This window comes from Anser brachyrhynchus (genome assembly GCF_964034855.1).
Source record: "Anser brachyrhynchus genome assembly, chromosome: 16".
Taxonomy (NCBI): domain Eukaryota; kingdom Metazoa; phylum Chordata; class Aves; order Anseriformes; family Anatidae; genus Anser; species Anser brachyrhynchus.
The window spans coordinates 10,954,468-10,974,172 of NC_137734.1; the positions used below are offsets into that span (position 1 = coordinate 10,954,468).

A 19,705-nucleotide genomic window follows, 5' to 3' on the forward strand; every position below is an offset into this window, starting at 1 on the left:
TACCAAAACCAGAACAGTTTTGTGCTAGGAGGCTGTGATCAGGCTCTGAGCACCCAGCACCACGTACAGGTACCCAGGCCCAGACTGGTTTCAGGCCAGCGAGGGCAGGGCTGTGGGGATGGAGCACGGACGCATCCTGCCCCCAAGGCACTGCGCCATGGCCACCCTCTAGGCCCAGGTTTGACCTAACGCTGCACTGATTTTGATCTCAATAGCCAAGTGCCAAACACTCCAAACTGCTGCCTAATATTTTTTCCTCTCTCCCCCTTCCCAGGCGCACAGACGCCCAACAATTAGTCTGAACGTGCTGCTTTCCTCATCCTGAACTGACCCAGGGACTGATCGCAGGATGGATGGATGCCCAAGCATCCCCAAAATCATCATGGACGTGAACAGACCCAACAGGCAGCTTCGCCCTCCAGTAGTGGATGATGGCTTGGGCCAGGCTCAGCAGACAGCTTTTTGGGACCACGAAATTAGAGCCTGAAGGTGAGGTAGTGGCTGGATTCTCCTTGTGTAGTCACTGGTGCCCTTCGGACGCAGCGCAGGTGCTGGGGTTTGGCCCCAATGAACACAGCTGGCAATGCAGCATGAGCTTTGCTCTGCTGGGGCAGTGGCTGGGGAGACAGTCAGAGGTACTGTGCTTTAGGGGCATTTATTCCTACTGCTGGCTTGTGCAAACTGGAACATCAATCATGTTTTTCCAGCCTGTTATTAGCTGGAGTAGTGCAAACAGCTAATGCGATTAAAGTTCTGGATTTGTCCTGCATTTGTCTCTTCCTGCACTGAAAGAGTTCCCAGGCACCCAGAGGAAGAGCCACTACGAGCCAGCTGCTTCGCTCAATGCCCCTTGTGCAAGGGAAAGGCAGTCCTGCAGGCAGAACTGAAGCTCAGACAGGGAAAGAAGGCTTGCCTGTCGGAAACAGGAAAAAAAGCATGTATGTGTATGACAGAGAAGACAGCAAAAGCAAATTAGACTTCTTTCTTTTATTATACAGGATCATATGTACAAGGTCAACTTTCTCCCAGACATCAGCATCACAGTCAGTTCATAGCAAAATCCGCAGCTCATCTCAAAGCCTAGAAAACAGCTCTACGACGGCTCAGTACAACACAATGGATAAATTGTACAGGAACCAGAAAAAGGTAGGGGAAAGCACGGTTATCCCTTAATTCCTTCATGACTTATTCGAAACTAAGAAATGCAAATAAAACATTGTGCTTCAAGAGCCATGCTTGCTCCAGGATGGCCCTCTGGGCAGGGAAGCGTTGCCCCCACGACCTGTTTTCCCCTCCACCCTTCAAAGAGAGATGCTGTACAGGAAGTCTGGCTTTGAGTGCTGGAGCAGAAAGCAGGAGTCCCCTTTCAGAGCACCCTGTACAATCAGGGGGCCACGTGGTTTGTGGGAGAGTTTGGCCGAGGAGAAGGTGCGGGCACCGTTCTGGACTCAAAGCACCGATGTGTGTGTGTGTGTGTGTGTTTTGGGAGGGGTGTTTTGGGCAGACACAGGGGAGATGGGCAGGACACAACTGCTCTGAATAAAGTGCTGTGTGAGTCTCAGTCCCATATACCTCTGAACTCAGAAAAATTGCATAAGCCCGCGGAAGAGGAAGGAACAAGACGAGAAAGGCCGAGAGACCTCTTGGGTGTTGTGGTGCGAAAAGGCTGCCGCAGCCTTGTGCTCGCAGGACGTGGCATGGGTCAGAAGCAGGCTGAATTTGGGCAGCAGAGGGGGGTGCCTGCACACCCACAGGCGCTGTGCTCAGGGCAGTCACCGGGATCACTGCGCCCAGGCGTGCTGCAGCCCTGCCAGACTGGTGACAGACCTTGCTGCCACGAGCAGGAGCTAGCACGCTGCCTCCTGGCCCCCCGGCAGGCGTGGAGACCCAGGGGAGCTGGGGCAGGGGGTGCGAACACCCAGGGGAAGGGGCTAGCTCCTCTGGCTGGGGAAGCAGGTGGGTCAGAGCCCTTCCAGGGAGCGGCGAGTCCAAAAGGGTCTTATCCGCCTGTTTGACACATGCTTGCATCTTCTCGTTCCTCAAGGACTTGCTCAGCCTTCCCATGGTGGTTTCCCAGTGGCGAACAAGGAGGCCAAACTGCTGAAGACGATGCAGGCTTTGTTCCTCCTGCCTGGGATCGCTTGCTGTCCCACAGGCTCCTCTCACCTTCCCCTCTTGGAGCAGCACAGCACATGCACAGGCACCGGCTCCTCTCTGCCTGGAAGTGACCGGGTACCCGCGGTGGCGCGTGGGACAAGAGCCACAACAGGAGGTGGCCACTCCAGGAGCAGAGCTCACCCCACACCCTCTTCCTCAACATGACCTCGAGCGTGAGAACACACATTGTCCAAACTGAGACAGTACTTTTCCCCAGTTAGCAAATGCTCTGTCTCTCACCTAGCATGAGAAAAAGTCCTTATGGGGTTGGGCTTAGTTCTCCCTCCTCTCTTAGAAAAAGCCCTGTAGCATCTCTGACTCGTGGGGTGACACAACCGCTCTCCCATTACCCAGTCAGTGGTGGGTATGGATTGCACAGGGTTTGGCTGCTGCCCGGGCTGGCTGCAGAGCTCTGAATCCATTGCAGAGGGTCGTGGGGATTCACTGGTATGATGAGTTTTAGTCGTCTTTGCTTTACAGATGGATGGAAGATGTCGGGCCATGTTTCTCCTTTCGAATGCCAGGTAGAGATGACAGCAGCACTTCAATTTAGCTTGTCTTGCTCAGTGTGCCAGGACAGGGTTTAGTCTCGTGCTTTCCTCACACCATTGCTCACTGCTGTTCTGAATGGGCTGCAAGGAGAGACAAGAGGCAGTGATGAAAAAAAAGGTACATCATTTTCCTTGAACCTCAGAGAGGTAGTGTGTGACGTAGGAAAAGGAGCGAGGGGCTGATCAGCGACCCGGCTGAGCAGCCAGGCTCAGTGCTAGAAAGCACAGAGGATCAGTGCGAAAGAGCATCTTCTGAAGCAGCAAAAGATCCCAACGTCTTGCATGGGATGAAAACTTTTGCTCAGGATCAGTCTCTAAAAAGCAGTGTGTGAGCCGTACCTGGTTACTGTAGTCTGGCATCCTCCACATCTGTGTAATGGCTGTTCTCCTGCAGGGAGACAGAAACAGGAAATCACCACGTGCCCCCCCTGCCCTGCCCAAGACACCGTGCTGTGTCACAAGCAGGGACCAGCCCGGTCCATCATGGGCAGGACAGCTTGCACGCTGCGGCAGGGTCAGACTGCTCCGTGGCGGAGGAGCTGCAGAACACGCCAACGTGGGGACTGTGGGGAGCGATTGGAAAAGACAATTCCAGGCAAAACCAGAAATATCCTTATGCTAGCAAGCCTCTGCTGAACAGACCTGGGATGTGTGATTTCGCCTTTGATTTTGACGTCTGGCTGAACCTCAAAGGGACCGGGATAAAGTCAGGCCCACCTTCCCTTGGTGGTGTAAAGTCAGGTGTCTGATCTGTGCTGCTACAGAGCCAGCACCTCCACTGGGCAGGCTGCATGTCCCCAGGGAAGGTCTTAAGCCTGGGGCGTGGGTGCTAAATGGTAAGCACTCATCATTGCTAGGTGAACGCTTAGACTGGATCCCTGGTTTTCACATGGCCAGGTTAAAGGAGAAGCCCCATACTTAGCAAGTAGCCACAGCATCTGTATAAAGTGGGCCTTATTATGTGTGTTTTCACAGCTCTTCCTTGTTTTAGCACTGTGAGAAGTTTACCTGGGACCTGGGAAGGACCCACACTGAGAGCACAGTTCCTGTGGTTACTGGAACTGCCCAGGATGCTCAGGGGGAGTTGGTCTGCAGCGGCAAATCATGCACAGTGCAGTGATTCTGCTGGTGAACAGAGAAACCGGTTCCAGTTTGCAGTACAGCTCATCATCCAGAATAATACTCCTAATATTCACCACTCCCAAGGTCACAGTGACAGCACACCATGCTGAACTGCTCCCCATACAAGAGTGGGTTTGTAAATAAGGCACATGGAAGTTGCCCTCCTGGAGCCATTCTGCAATACACATTAAAATAAGGTGTTCAGCAGTAATATTTAATTTCCTACACAGGCTCCATTTTATGATAAACAGATGGAAATGGAGCCAGATGTTTGCAGGTAATACCAGATGATCCAGAAGGAAAGGCGAGGGAGACCAGTCCCAACCCAGTTAGCAGCAGGGCGCTGGGGAAGGGAAATAGGTGTGTGCTACTGGGGAGCTCAGCAGGGTCTTTGCAGAGATCCTGCACGGGCAAAAGCCTGAGGACTGCAAGGCATGCAGAAGGGAAGCTGGAAACTGCTCACAGGAGCTGGGGATGGAGACTCTCAAGATGGGCAAGTGTGGAGGCTTGTGACTTCTGGCAGCAGAACAAAGGCTCCTCTGCCTGCAGAGCTGCAATTACAAAGCAGGTATAGTGCCCTGGGAACAGGCTCGTCAGGAAAACCAGGTGAGGTGGTGTTTGCTCTGGGCAAAGGAAGGGCTCAGATGCATGGGGACGTGCATTGGAACGGGGATGAGTCAGCTGAGAGCACGCGGTTGAAGGGCAGGGGGCAGAACAACGTGGGCGACATCATGGCAGGCATCTACTACAGACCACCCGACAGGAAACCTGCTCTGGATGTCTGGGGGAAGCCTCCTGGTTGGAGGCCTTTGTACTCCTGTGGGACCTCATCCAACCTGGTATCTTCTGGAAAGTCAACGGGGCTGGGGGCAAGCAAGCCGGGAGACTTCTGGAAACATCAAGAAAGGTTTCTTGCCACAGCTGATTGACAAGCTGACTAGGGTCAGTGAGATGTGCTTCTTGACCTTCTTACCAATGAACAAGGAAGAGCTGGACAGTGATGTGATGGTGGAAAGAGTATCCTGAGAGAAGTGACCGAGAGAAATAGCAGAATCAAATCCTTGGACTTAAGAGAACAGATCTGGGGATGTTCAGAGATCTGCTTGGCAGAATCCCACAGGAGACTGCTCTGGAAGCCCACAGAGCCCAGGGCAGCGGGCCCACCTTCCAGCACACCTGCCTTGGAGCACAGGAACAGCCCATTCTGCTGTGCAGAGAGTGGGGCAGCCATGGCAGGAGGATGAGCAGCAAACTCCAAAACGAGCTTTTTCCTACACAAAAAGCAGAACCCAGAAGGTGAAAGCAGGGCTGGGCCACCAAGGAGGAAGATAAAGCCAAAATTCCCGTGTGCAGTGGTGGTGTTAGGAAAGCCAAAGGTAGGCAGAAGTTGGAACTAGTGAGGGATACGAAGTGCAACAGGAAGAGCTTCCGTAGGTACACCAGCAGGAAAAGGAAGGATAACAAAAACGTAAGCCCACTGCTCAGTGGGGCAGGGGACACAGGCACCTGCTGACCAAGCAGATGGAAAAGGCCAAGGTACTCAAGGCTTATTTTTCCCCCCAGTTTTCCCTGGTCAGGTCTGTCTCCTGGCCTCCCAGACCCCCTGAGCTGAGTGCTAGAGTCTGTGGGAATGCAATAGGAATGATGCTGTGGAGCAGGGACACATAGGGGACGGCTGGCAAGAAAGCAGCTTTGCAAAAAAAGAAAAGACTTCAGATGCTGGCAAACAAGTTGGGCAGCAGTCAGCAGAATGTCCCCGGGGCAAAGAGACCCTACCAAAGAGACCCTACCACATCCTGGGGTGCATCAGCTGGCAGGATGAGGGAAGAGACCTCCACAGGGCCCTTCCAACCTAGATTATTTTACAAGTCTGTAAACTTTGGGCACAGCAGCAGCTTCAGAGCTCCTTTGCTGCCCAGCCTCTCTGGAAAGGGCACAAACTTGTTTTGGGAGAGGCCCCCTTCCTCCTCCTTGCTCGGGGCTGGAGTGTACATTTTGGACATCATTTCCCCAGCCAACGCTGGAGCCTTCACCAAGGCCAAGCAGAGATTTGTGCACAAAACCAGGCAGCCAACTTTAGCCTGGATGTAGGGCTGAAAAGAAGCATCTGTTCAGCTCTCATTGCCTTCAATGGATATCATGTGCCTGACTTCAAAGCTGCTCAGTGCTCTAAGGTCAGGAGCAAGATTTAAAGGACAGCTTCTGTGGTTTGCCTTGCAGTGTTTAAGAAAACACCCCTGCAGATGAGCTCCATAAATTAACCTGCCCCATGCTGAGCACATCTGAACCTGATGATGGCAGTAAAATATTTCCAAACTCAATGTCACTTTAAAACCAGAGAATTACAGAAAATCAGAAGTGGTAGGGACCTGAAATAGTGATTTTCATCTATCCCTAATGAGGATCAGCTCTTCTTGGAGAAGGAGATGGAGAGGGACTACTTACAAGGACATATAGTGATAGGACAAGGTGGGAGGGCATGGGGAACTGAATGGTCATTAAGACCCCTTCCAGACCAAGCCATTCTGTGATGCTTAAATCACACCCAGTGGATGTCTGTCCATTCTGTGTTCTCATCCCACCAATGGCAAGGTCCATGATTTCTGTTGACAGTCTGCGAGCTGCTTTATCATCATTAGCATCAGTAAGCTTTCCCCTAGTTTCTACCATCTGTTTCCCTTGATGTAATTTAAACCTGGCCTTCCTTATCCTAACTGACACAGAGATGGAAGCCAGCTTTTGCCTTTCTTCTTTACAGTGGTCTGTTATTTCTCCCCTTAACCAACTCTTTTCAGATTTAGCAGTGGTCATGGACTTCAGCTGTGAGGTCCCAGAAACTGAAACACTTGAAATATGCCGTTCAGATCCTGCATCCATCATAACTATGGTGGGGTGAAGTGGAAGACTGCAATCAGCTGGCAAGAGTTTTGAGATCTTTGGCCATAGGCAGAGTGCTGCAGGTGTGAAGTGCTGTGCGGTCAGCCCAGCGGTCATGGGGTGAGGATGGAGCAAGGGATGGTGAGCTCCATCCTCACTTCTGCTGCCACCAGTGCTGTGGCATCTGGGAGCAGCCCGTAAAACCTGCTCACTGGGTTCTTCAGTCCCTGTTCAGGACAGAACAAAAGGCAATGGGGCTGACATGGATAAAATCAGGCTAGCCACGCTCAGAGAAAAGTGCTGCCCTTGCCATGGATGTACAGCTTCATGCACAGCAGCTTGCTGAGACTTGTGCTACTACACTTGTGCAATTTGGTGCCCATCCAGACAAAAGGCCCTTGCAAATGCCCGTTGTTAGGAAAGTGTGGTTAATATAACATGGCCTGCCTTTGGCATATGTTTCAATTCATTTGAGATCCACTTCCTCTGGAGCAAAGCAACTTATTTTAACCATTAATTAAATGTTGTGAAATCAAGGATAAATACAGTCCGTATTTCAGGAGCCAACTGTGTTTCTCCACCATTTGCTAGGTCAAAGCTTTTGCAAGCAGCTTAACAGTTAGGAAGAACAAGCTGTGAACAATCATGGGATTAAATACAACAATTTCCTTTTAGGAAGGAATAACTATTTTCCTGGGGGTTTAATACTTTACAGTAAAACTGTGGTCCATTACTGAACTCCCCTGGCTGGAGGAACATAGCACCCAACTGCTCTTACCAGTTCATCTTCACACTCATCCCGTGCGAGCCCCTCTTCCTCTCCCTCATCCCCATTCAGCGGCTCCTCCGTGTTGACCTCTGCCTCTGACGCTGTGTCTTCCTGCGAGACTTCACTTTTGCTGCCATCTGCCTTCTTCCGTACCTCTGTGAGAGCAAGAGCCAAGCGAGCAGGATCAGGGGCTGGGGGAGGCGGGGGGAGGCGGTGGCTGCAGCCTGATCAGACTCACCCAGAGGCCCCAGAATTGAGTCAGTATGTAAATAATGGATCTAGGGTTTATTTCACAGTGCGAAGCTTTGCTGCTTTTGAAGGAGCTGCTAGATAGAAAACCAGGAGTGGGCAGAGCAGGCCAACTGGAGTGTGTGTAGGAGGCAGAAGTGACCCAAACAAGAAAGCAAATTAAAAAAATAAAAACTGTACTACAAAAGAAAAAAAAATCTCACAATTCTAAACCCAATTCCATAATTTGGGGAATTTTGGCATGTGATTTTGGCAGCCCATTTAACTGTCAGCAAAGACGTTTTCCGAATCTTGACCATTTTTTTCGCAGTGATGCTTCAACACTACCTAGTATTTCTGTGATGTTTTCTCCTGAGAGAAACAGATCGGTGTGTTCAGTGAAGTCCATTGCTCCAGCTTTGAATTTCGATGACAAGAGAAGAATGAAGTACCCTTAGAAAGCAGCACCCTCCCTCTCCGAGACACAACTGAGAGCTTGGAGCTGAGAACTTACCATTGAGCAGAATGCTAAACTCCTCAGGGCAGGGACTTTTATCTTCATGTTTGTTAGCAAAGTTCCCTTATCCGGGCTGGGGCTACAGAAACCTCCTGTACTGTGTCTGAGGCCCCCCCCCCCCCCCCCAACCTGGATCATGGGGGAGATGCTTCAGTGCTGGTGCCCAGAGGACGTTACAAGTTGTGATGGGTCTGAAGTCCAACTCTGGTGGGGTCTTTGCCTCAGGCCAGCCCTCAGGGACCTGTACACACCCAACTGACCTGTGGACAGTTTCTGTTCCTCAGCAATCTGCTCCAGCCGGCCCAGCAGAGCATCGATGTTGGACTTGATCTGCGTCAGCTCGGTTTTGATCGTTTGCAGCTCGCTGCACTTCACTTGGAAGGAAAGAAGGACAGAGAGGTGTCAGCCGGCATGGGCTTTGCTGAAAGGGGGGCAGAAACTTTGCTGGGTCCAGCAATGAGCTCTCCTGCACCACAGCCCCTCGACAGCTCGTCACTCCCGTTACAGCACTGGTGGTGACCGTACGCTTATTGAAGGATGATCCCTTGTACCTTCCCCTGCCCCATTTGCAGCCCACAGGCTTCTGAAAAGCCCTCACTGGGCTTTTGCTGCAGATGTTTTGGGGTTTTTAAGGTTTTTCCCTGGGAGCACCCAGCCCTGCAGGTACCTGGCTGGAGGCTGGGGACAGGGCTGGGTGGCACGGCCCGTCCCCGGGCTGCACACACATACTCACGCTTCAGCTTGGCCGAGCTGTTGGCAATGGCAGCCGATCGGGAGAAGAGCTTGACGGGGAGCGTCGCCTTGACGCGCCGGACAAGGGGGATAGTGACCCGCGGCCGCTTCACCGGGACCACCCTGGGCACTGGAGACACTCGGCCCCGGTACTCGAAGAGCCTGCGGGGGGGAAGCAGAGGGGGAAGCAGGAGCTGAAGCACCCCCAGCCCAGGCCCTGCAAAGCCCGAATGTCGGATGCCACTGCTACGGCCTGTGCCCACCCCGCCTCGCTCCCCACGGCTGGAGCTGTGGCCTCTCTGCACCGCCTGCCCCACAGAAAGCCCCTCTGGCTGCCGCCTCCCCAGCTCACCTGTCGTAGAAGTCGTCTCTGTAATAGTCATAGTCGAAGTCGTAGCCGCTGCAGAAACAGAGTCAGGATGGCACATGTTAATTAACGCTGATAACGCACCACCACATCCACCCCCCCTCCATGGTCCTGACTGGCCCACGGGGCCGGTCCGAGCCTGGAGAAAGACCTGGGGGCTGAACACACTGGAGGTGTGATGTTGGCATGAACCTGGCTATCTGGAGGAGAAACAAGAAATGCAGATGGATTAAAAGCTACAAACTGGGGCCGGGGACAAATGTCCACCAACTCCCTGAGGGATGTCCGAAGTGATGGCTGAGTCTGGGGAGCTCCCGGGGGCCAGCTCTCCATCTCCAGGCCACCTTGTGGAGAACTTCAAAGAATGGCTGATGGATTGCGCTGGTAATTGTGGAGGCCAGTAATTGTGGAAGCCAGTAATGCACTGTACTACATTGGTTTAACTTGTTCTCAGGGCATTGCTGATATCCTTCCATTTTGTGTGGTGGGACTGCACCTGTGCCGGGAGGACATAGCTTTACCTGCTCTGCTGGGGTGAGATTTTTCCATACCGTATGTGATTGTTGAGGGAGAAGTCAGGAAGAAGGGGGTATTTATTAATTTAACATTTTTGCTATCAAGGATGTTTAAATCTCCCTCCTCTCAGCAAGACCCTGCCCACCTCCTGTTTTCTTAGGCTTGAGCTGCATTTTAACCCAAGGTCAGACCAATACATTTCTCACCTCTGACACTCCCTGGAGGCCCAGTAATGTGTTTTCTCTCTTGCTGCATCTGATTTTTTTTCACAAGACAAAACAAAACAGGTGATTGCAGAGGGCAATCACAGCTTTTCAGAGTGCTCTTGTGCTGGCCGATGCCCCAGCATGCTTGCAGCAGAGGCACGCTGGGGAAGAGCGATGCTGCTGAACAGAGCGGGTACCCCCAGCTGGGCACAGCATCTGGTTCCCTCGTGTGCTGCTGCCCGAATTGCTGCTGCTTTATGAGGAAGTTATGATGACGTTCCCTCTGCTCTGCTCCGAACAAAGAGAATGGCTATCACAGCCCCTGAAAGCAAAAGCTCTGTCCTGTGTCATGAAACCATTTAGTGGCTTATAAATAAACAACACTAATGGGAAGAAGAAGACAGTGATGGGAAGAGGGAAGGATGAGCACTCAAGATGTAGCCTGGGGGGGTAAAGTTGGTGCCCTGCATCTTAGGCAAGAAGTGACAAAAAGGATGGCTGGCTGGCAGAAAGCGTGGCTCATGTTGACCCAGGATGTCTGTCCTGCCTACACTGGCACTGGGCTTCCCACCTAATATTTTGGTTTCAGCAACCCGGCTGGTTTCCAGCATGGGACTTTCCCCATCCCTTGGATGCCCCTGAGTTCCCTGGTCACCTGAAGCCACGTGCAGGGACAGCCTGTGCCTCTGGGGACCCGAAGCACACCTCTGGCTGGCTGAGGACAGCTGGGCTCGCTTGGAGCCAAGGAGACTTGGTGCAAGTTACAGACAACGAGGCAGCATTTGCACCTACTGCCTCTTTTGGCAGCTGGAAGTGGTTTTGTGCTGAACCTTGTCTCCGAGCAGATGCTGACCCACTGACCGTCCATGGCCAGCTCTGCGCCTGGGCTGGGGTGCTGGGTGCGAGTTCCCGCTGCTGAGCACTGAGGGACAGGAAAGGTGTGACTACAGAGCTGTTATCTCCAAAAGCCTTCCAAATTCAATTTCATCACAAAAAAAAAAAAAAAAAGCATTTTGCTGAAAGCCTCAGTACAGATGAATTTCAGTGTATTTTCAGCCTCGGCATCCTCCCCTTCTGACCTGACTTGTGGACATGGTACCTGCTGGCCTCAAAGAGCAGAAACAGCTGTCCCAGCAGCCTTCCACCCAAACGCTGTGTGATCTGCATTTATTCCCTGGTATGCTTTTCTCAGCTGAAAGGGAAAGGCAATTCCTACCACGCCAACTCTTGCTGGAATCTAACCAGCATGTTCATATGGACAGAGGAAATGTATTTTCATGTGGCATTTCAAGACTGATAACTTGATTTTCATTCGGCCCCAGGATGAAACTTGGAAATATAGAAAATGCTATAGAACAGCAGCTCCCCTCAGAACTTCAATCTATTTTAAACACCAAGTATGTTTGACTCCAATTCTGTTTGAATCCAATAAACACAGAATCAAATCAAAATAGGATGTCATTTGAAAGGAAAACTGAACAAGGGTGCTTCTGCAATGTCAGGCTCTCACTCTTCTTTTTCTTTCTTTAGGTGCAACTAAAATGAAATTGATACAATTCTGTAATATTTGTCAAACCTGACGGGCTCTGGTGAAATGCTTCTGGCTAGCTCTAACAATGCCACCAATGTTCTCTGTATCCACAGGCAGCAGAAGACAGAGGTAACCTCTCCGTAAAGCTCACGGACTCTGAGTGGGAAGAAGCAGGACCGCCTCTCGCTGGGAAGCTCACTTGAGACCATGGGGCAGCTTTAGATCATTTCCTGATGAGTGACACAAAGTTTAGGGGGAATTTGGCACAACTCTGAAACACCCTCATTGCTGTCATGCTTCTGGGACTCAGCCCGAGCCGGCTTTTCCTCCAGGCCCCATCAGTTGGGGTGTGGACACTACGGGCTCAGCACATGGCCGGCAACTCCTGGACTTCTGACTTCCCCAAAGCCAGAGGGATTCAGCTCGCTGAGCTTCAGATGCTGGAAATGTAATCACACAAATCCAAGCCACGCTGAACATACGTGAGATGAGTCCGCCTTAGACTCAGGGCAGCGTGGGATGGCAAAAACTCTTGACCCCAGCCTCTTTCAACACCTGCAAAGCATGACACAGCCCTCAAAGAAGAAGGCAGCAGGCTTAAGTCAGGGATTTTTCTGAAGTCTGTGACTGTGGGACGCTGCTATAACATGAGTCAGGTCACAGCTTAACAGACAAAGCCAGTCCTGCAGGAGGCTGTGAAAGGAGGGAGGCAGTGGCTGGGTGCCTTTACCAGCATCCTTGGAAGTCAGGTGCAGAGGAAAAGTCAGGTCTTACAACAGGAATACAGAAGAATACGAGTAAAAAGCGAGTGCCTAGCTTCAGTGGTTTACCTGGAACCTGTGTGCTGATAATTTCACGGCACATAAGATACACCTTCCTGAAATGGATGGATCATTATTCAGTGAACTGGCAGGGCCTCCTTTGTGTACAGGAATAATTCCTGCCATTTTTCAGTCAGCTGGTGACATCGTGCCCTTTACAACTAGAGCAGGGACAATCAGAGAGAGAGGCAGCAGAGGCCTATAAGGCCATGTCAAGTAGCATGATGCTTCCAGCTCGTGATGCATTTCTTCTGCATTGTTTTCCTATAGCAATTAAACAACATTTATAAATGAATCACAAAGGTTCAAAATCCACACATTTCTAATTGAAGGGCAATTGTTTTTAGGTGCTGCATTTACACTACATTTGTAGTGCCGTTTCTGAGCACACACCTGAACAGTAAACGTAAAGCTGAGTGGCTGTGCTTTTAATTACCTGGCTGGCAGCCCTGCACTGATAATCACAATTGACATGTTGTGCTCAGCTCAGATCCTCCTATTAACGATTGCACAGTCTTAATTATTGCAGTAGTAGAAACAATATCTGCTGAAACGCTACTTGGAATATCCAGCCATAATTAAATAGTGAGCTTTTAAAATCCTGCACATCTGGTGTGAGATTCTTTTCTCCTGCAACTAGCTGAAGTAGCAGGAAGCTGGGAGAGAAATGCTGGAAGGGAACACAGCAATTCCAAGATGCTGGGTCTGCAGAGGTGCTGGGACAGCATGCACCAGTCCTCTTCACCAGTGCTGGACCCAACGGTGCGATTGCTCACCTCCTGCTCTGCTCTGGGGTTGCTTCTCAGCCCTGTGCGTGGGTTTGGCACCAGGGCTTGCAGGGCTGTCACTGATCCGAGCACCACAGCTGAGACATGGGAGGAGTGGGTCAGCTGGCTGCAGGTGGTTCGACACCAGCTTTTTGACTGCAGTGGGTACAGCAAAGGACGCAGATGCCAGCTGGGCTGCGAGGTCATTGTTCACTTGCATCCACGGGCTGTGAAGGTGTCTGCGGAGGTTTGTGTCCACCGAGCTGCTTGGCACTTGGTGCCCCTTGCAAGACTTGCTTAGGTTGTCCCAAAGCTGGCTGTCCTTCGGCTACAGAGCAACATGGGCACCAACACCACTGGGACGGGCAGGGACCCATGGAGAGCCACAGCACTGCCCACCCCAGCGCCCCGCAGCTGGTCCCTCTGCAGAGCCATCTTCTCTGCACAGCCCCCAGCAAGGAGCAGCCAAAACACAGCATGGCAGGGGCACTGGCACCGACCCGGCTGGGGCCCAAAATGCCCCAGGAAACCCTGTCTGGATGTGTGCTAGGCAGGTGAAAAATGTCCTGCCAGAAGGCAAACGGTTTTGAGACACAGCATGTGAATACCTGGGGGACATGGTCAAAAGACAAGCTCGTTTTGCAGCCAGCCTCGCTAACTTGTTTGCAGCATTTCCAGGCATGTTCGTGTTGAGCAGCGGTGGCCGGGGCACAGGTCGGGGTCATGGAGGGGACTTTCTGTGTGCAAGGAGATGCTCGGGCAAAGGCACAGGCTGCGGGAGTGTGGCCCTGAACGGATCTAGGCAGAACAGTGATGGCAGCAAGGCTTTACACTGACTGAAGGTCTAGGTTTTGTAGAGACATCTTAGAAAACTCATGATGGTGTGAACCTGGGGTATGTTTTACCTGCTAGAGGTAGATGGGAGACTACATCCCAAGGGATTTCCATTAAACACCCAAATATTATCCTGGGGCTGATGGATCAACTAATACTGCCACCATTTTTGCTTCCTCTGTGTCCAAAATGAGATAACCCTTGCCTTGCCTCCTGTAGTACTTGATTCTCTCATGCAGAGTTAGAGTTAGGCAAAATAAAATGCAACCATTGAAAAACTAATCTTAGGTGTTTAACACGGCACTTCTATAAATGATAGTGCTGTGATTTTTGATGTCTAACATTTAGAAAAATTTATGACCATTAGGAGAAGCTATAACCACAGCTCACTGCAAACCTGGATTCCTGGCTTTCCATGAGGTATCATAAGTTTTGCTAATCCAGATGGCAAAGTTTAAATCTGTCACCAATCTGGGATGAAATATCGCTGAAGCTCAGAGCAGTGTAGTTCTCTGGCCCATATTTTAGCATATATTTGTGGGAGGAAGCAAACTTCTCTCTCTTCATCTACGTGGCAGCCTGGAAGTCTGAAATACTGGTCATTCCAACAGGAGAGGATTAGTAGTCAAGGAATGGATGAGAAGTAAATGCTGACAAAAAATGCTCTTTATCACATGATGTATGGAATGAAGTGATTTGCAGTACGGCTACCAGCACCACGCAAGTCATGCATGTGCAAATAAATAGAAGGATTTGTGTCATGCCCATTTCCATACGTCAGTGCAGATGATGCACAGATGCACATTTTCCCCCTGTAAATCCAGAGGGCCAAACTCTGGCTAAGGGCCAAGCTGGCTGACATCCACAATAAGCCTTCTGAGTGATTTGCAGCCAGCGTGAAGCGCGTGAGACCCAGCTCGAAGAGCTCGGGATTTCGGCGCAGTTTTCTGGGGTCTTTTGTCTCAGAGTGTTTTTGCAGGTGGAAGCTCTCGGACTGGCAGCCCAGGTGCCCCATGCCATCTGTCCAGGGGAAACCTGCGGGAAATGGGTGATGCTGCTCCCTCTCCCAGCATTTCTTTCCTCGTTGTAGCTGGGGAGACAGAAAACAGCTGAGCCAATGCCAGCTACATGGGATACCCACAGTCTGCCTGGTGTGGCCCCGGTCACCCTGGGAGCCTAGCAAAAAGAGAAGCTGGGTTTGCTGGGCCTGCTGGACCACGGGATGCAGGGGGCAGATGTGATCCTCTCAGCTGGGTCTGGCCAGTCAAGAAGTCCTATGAGCCCAGGTGGGTGGCAAAGTGGGGAAGGAGGTGCTGGTGAAAGCTGCAAAGAAAGAACTCAGCTGCGAGGCCCAGGGAAGGACTCAGCAGGTGCCTTGGGGGTGTCACAGGAGGGTTTCGGAAGCTCTGGTGGGTTTGCCTGTATCAGAAGCACATTGCTACTGCTAAGGTTTGCCATGTGGTTGCACACTGGTGTTGGACTGAGTCTTGATCACAGTTTTTTCATTTCTCTTTATCCCTCTCACTTATTTTCTTTTTATAGAAAAAGCCACAGTTCTCTCATGATTTTCTTTTGTTGTAACACCCACCTATAGCACTGACACTAATTTTATTCCCAACACCACACATTCTAAATCCTGACTCAGTGCCCCAGTCTCGATACCATGAAACTGGTACAAAGATCATGAGAATTTAGAAATAAAACACATTTTGGGATCTTGTTATTTGGTTTTTTGGTTCTCGAACCTGTGGGGCGCTCTCAAAATACCTTTTTAAGTTTTCCTTTCTGTAACCTCAGGAGCAAGAACATATTGAATTTCTCCCACACCCCCACGACTCCAGGCTGTGAGGCTTCAATGAAAATCTTCAATTATTGTGAGAATTATGATGAAGTCTCTAGAGTTGGCAACAGTGGCACCGAAGGCTCTGACATCTGTGACACCCTACGTCTCCCACAGACCTACGTCATGTACCATTGTCCCTTCTGTCCCTTGTTCTCTGCCCTCTTCACTGCTGCTGCCAGCACAGGTTCCCTCAGGGCCTCTCCTGGCCACCTCCTTGGTCCACCTCCACTTGTTGCTCCAATGCCTTCCCACCTTCTTCCTTTCTTGTCTCCCTTTCTATGTTATTATTCTCTTGCCCTTTTCTCCAGCATCTTTCCCTAAATTACCCCTGTTGTCCCCAACACCTGGCAAGAGCCACTACAGCCTGCGCTCCTCCAGTGTGCTCCAGGCCCAGCACGGCCCATGGGCCAGGCCATGCCCAGGTGCAGTCTCACAACACCACAGGTCTCGGCCAACCTTGGGTCTGCCGTGTGGCTTCCTGCTGGCTCTTTTCCCTTCAGCCTAGCCCTGAGGGGTGTTGCAAAGGCCAGGCTCAGAAAAGGCCACGGGAGGAGAAAATCTGAATGTGCACGAATGGCCCAGGGGGCAGTTCAGGAAAATCAGCCCTGGCCAGAAGGAAATACCTGCCCAGAGACCTCGCTGCAGGGAGGTGGCACAGCGGAGACCTACCTGTATAACGCGGAGGCTGCTCTCTTCAGCCCTTTAGGTCTGTTGGGTTTGGGTTCCCCGGCCATGTTGATATCTGCAATGAACAAAGCTGCAGCGTTACACGGCTGTGCCCACCGGGAGCCGTGCCCGACCGCGGATCAAGGCAAGGTCAGACAGACCCACTGCGCTCCTGTCTGCCTTTAGCTGGTCCCTGCTGGGCACACATTCCTGCACTTAGCAAGCCTCTCCCTTTTCTTTTACAAAACTTCTAAGCACTTATTTTCAAAATCAAGCCCCCTGGACACGATCTAACCCGTGTACGCAAATTCAGGGCAGGCTTCCCAGGAGAACTCAGTGCTGTTGTGATAAGGCACAGACTACAGAAAACTGCTGCATGCTGCTAACTGGTAGTTACGATTTACCCCTTGCTCCTTCTAGAATAAAAATGAATGTTAAGCACAAGCCACCCAGGCATCGCTTTGGACTGGGATGCATTAAAAGGTGCACAGAGTGCAGGTGCACGCCTGCAGTCACCCCAGTTGATCTCGCAGGCACATCTTCAATGAGGGAAGGTGAGAATGAGCTGCTCTAATCTGCAGAGGAAATTCCTCTCCTCGGCTTCACTGTCAAATGTGCTTTTGACGTGAGAATAAACAGATAGAGCCAATTTCATGGAACCTGCAAAGAGCCTGGCAACCCAGTGCTGAGAGCGACCACAGGTCAGCCTCCGTATAAGTGCCTCTGGGCACGGCAGATCCAAGCACATGAGGCTGGGTGTCCTCAGGTAGCCCAAAAGTACCGTTTGCATGGGGCTGGGCATGGGCTGCCCCACAGCACTGGTGCAGGTCTGTGTGCTGAGCCAGCTGCACGGGCTGCAGCCTCTGAGGTGCAGGTGGACCTGAAGATGTACACCTGGGGCTCAGGGTTTGTGGAGCTGGGATTGCCAGCTGGGGGATTTAAGTTCTCACCTCTTCAGGACTTGCAGGATATGCTGTGAAACTCAACAGGCTTACACCCTAGTCCTACCAATCGCCGCCTTTTTCACGCTGCATGAAGTGAGCACGGGACTTCATGGGGAAATAATGGGGCCCAGCTGAGCTGCTCACCATCAAAATAAACAGCTGGCAAAGTGACCAGAAGTAAGTGCTCGTTTTCTTTGCGGCCTTTCACCCTTCATCCTTCATCCAGAAGAGTGTTGAGCCTGAACAAGCATGTGCAGGGAAACAGGCCAGCTCTGAGGGCAGCTGCTGCCAGTGTGGGCCTGTTGGAGCAATGCAGTGCTTTTGGCAATGCTATAAAGGAAGAGAGGAATAAACTTTTCTTTGGTGCATCCCAGAACACATCCCTGTTCAGCTCCAGTTCCCCTGCTGTGAACCCTTTCTGCTGTCAGGGTGCATCTTGCCAGCTGCCAGTCACTTTTCTTGCAAAACAGAACTAATGACAACACCATGCTGATCAACGCCCTTCAAGGGAGATGCAACGGAAGCCCAACGGTGGATAATGACAACAATTAGCTCAATTTGTTGGTACGCGCTGCTAGAAATAGCACTACAGAGCCTTCATCAGGGCATGCAGTCAGAGCAGGAAATTTGTACTTTCAACCCGTAGTGGTGATGAGCAGTAAGATCCCCCGGGATTCCCTTGACAATGAACAAGGAGAGACAAGAGCTCAGCATGCACACCAGCCTGGACAGATTTTGCAACCCATTGCCATTCTGGCTCCCTCCTCAGCATCTCTGTATCCATCTGCTCAGCCCATGGCAGTATATGTGCCCCCTGCTCATAACCAGGCATCTCTGCCCACACCGAAAGCAGAGATGGCAGGGCAAGCTTACTGGTGTGGATCCAGATTCCAGTGCAGAGCTCCCCCACTGAAATGGTGATGGCCTCCTGCAGTGGCTGGGCTGTCCACAGAGGTAGCCAGGAACTGCCTGGCAAAGCAGTCCGTGACCCACGATGGGCTACAGACGTGGCTTCCAGACACCTCCATTTCATGATGCATCTTGCTGATCAGTTAAAATGGAAGCCTGACAGTATGCCTGTCCACTGATAAAGGAAGAAGAATCAAAAAGACAAGATGGAATAAATGCTACTAGACCACCTAGCTTGAGAGCTGACCTTACGTGAGAGAAGACAGCTAGAAAGATGAGCTGCTGCCTTGCTCATTTGTTCTGCCATGGCATCAGAGATGGCAGGGAGCAGATCGCTGCTGGTGCTCAGGAACAGACAGAGGACTGGACCCCGTGCCACCGTGCAATTCCCACAGCAGCGCAGCCAGCTGTGCTCCTGGAGGGAGCAGGAGCCACTGACAGCCGCAGTCCTCCACCTGAGGGGCTCTGCAAGTCCCCGCTTTTCTACAGTCTATTTGAAGGGGTTGCAAGAGCCCTAAGGGGAAGCTGGGTGGAATACGTGCTCCTTGGCTTATGCAAACTGTGCCACGTAGTGCCACCTGAACTGGGACACCACAGCTGGCGCCTGGCGTGCAGGAGTGGCTCTGGCTTTGGGTGGGGACGCTGTCCTGCTGAGGGACCTGCTGGCAGTGGGGACAGGAGGCACTAGCACACCACTGCCCCAGTATCCCCGTTGGGGGTGCTTTGCCCCTGCACCGGGCACTGTCCTGAGTGTGTGGGTGGTGACTCCCCACGACCTCCTGCCACGCAGGATGCAGCTGCGATGGTTTGTGCCTGCACTGGATGGGCCTGGAAAGGGACATCGGTTCCAACAACCATGGTCGAGGAGCTTGGAGGACCAAGTGTCACAGCCCGAGACGCATATTCAGAACCCTCCTTTTGAAGGACTTGACAGTTCTGGTTGTATCCACGGGTTCTGGCTTGAAGATGCTAGTGCCTGCCAGGGCAGGAAGCAGGTGGGCTGGGGAGGGCAGTCCTGCCACGAAAAGAGGCAGGGGCAGCCTCTTCAGCAATGTGCCTATTGTGCCCCCTGCCTGTCCGATCCCATCCTTCCTCTCCACATCAGCACGGCCTATGCGGCCGTGGCTGCCTCTTTTTGTGCCTTCTTTTGTGTAAAGACATTTTCGAACCACATTGTATGGCATATTCACCTCTTCCTTTCCGCTGGGTTCTACGGGAAGGGGAGCACACCCAGGTTTATACCGGGCCATGGATATCATAGGAAAGCACGCTGAGCTCCTCTGTGGCAGGACGCGTTCACGAAGAGAAGGCAGGTGAAGGGGAGACGAGTGTGCCCCTGCTCCAGCAG

At 51.8% G+C, this 19,705-nt stretch overlaps 1 protein-coding gene across 4 annotated transcripts in view; it reads right to left on the minus strand.

The window, feature by feature from the left end:
* Window positions 1–972: 972 nt before the first annotated feature.
* RALY (RALY heterogeneous nuclear ribonucleoprotein) overlaps window positions 973–19,705 on the minus strand; it is a 118,554-nt gene continuing 99,821 nt past the window's right edge. For all 4 annotated transcript variants that reach the window (XM_080558350.1, XM_080558351.1, XM_080558352.1 and 1 more), the window contains 7 exons: window positions 16,508–16,580; window positions 9,306–9,353; window positions 8,955–9,115; window positions 8,482–8,595; window positions 7,486–7,631; window positions 3,048–3,096; window positions 973–2,789 (listed from right to left, as the gene is read on the minus strand). In XM_080558350.1, the coding sequence (XP_080414476.1) occupies window positions 3,052–3,096; window positions 7,486–7,631; window positions 8,482–8,595; window positions 8,955–9,115; window positions 9,306–9,353; window positions 16,508–16,580 (587 nt within the window). In that variant the 3' untranslated portion in view covers window positions 973–2,789; window positions 3,048–3,051. The remainder of the gene's footprint in view (window positions 2,790–3,047; window positions 3,097–7,485; window positions 7,632–8,481; window positions 8,596–8,954; window positions 9,116–9,305; window positions 9,354–16,507; window positions 16,581–19,705) is intronic.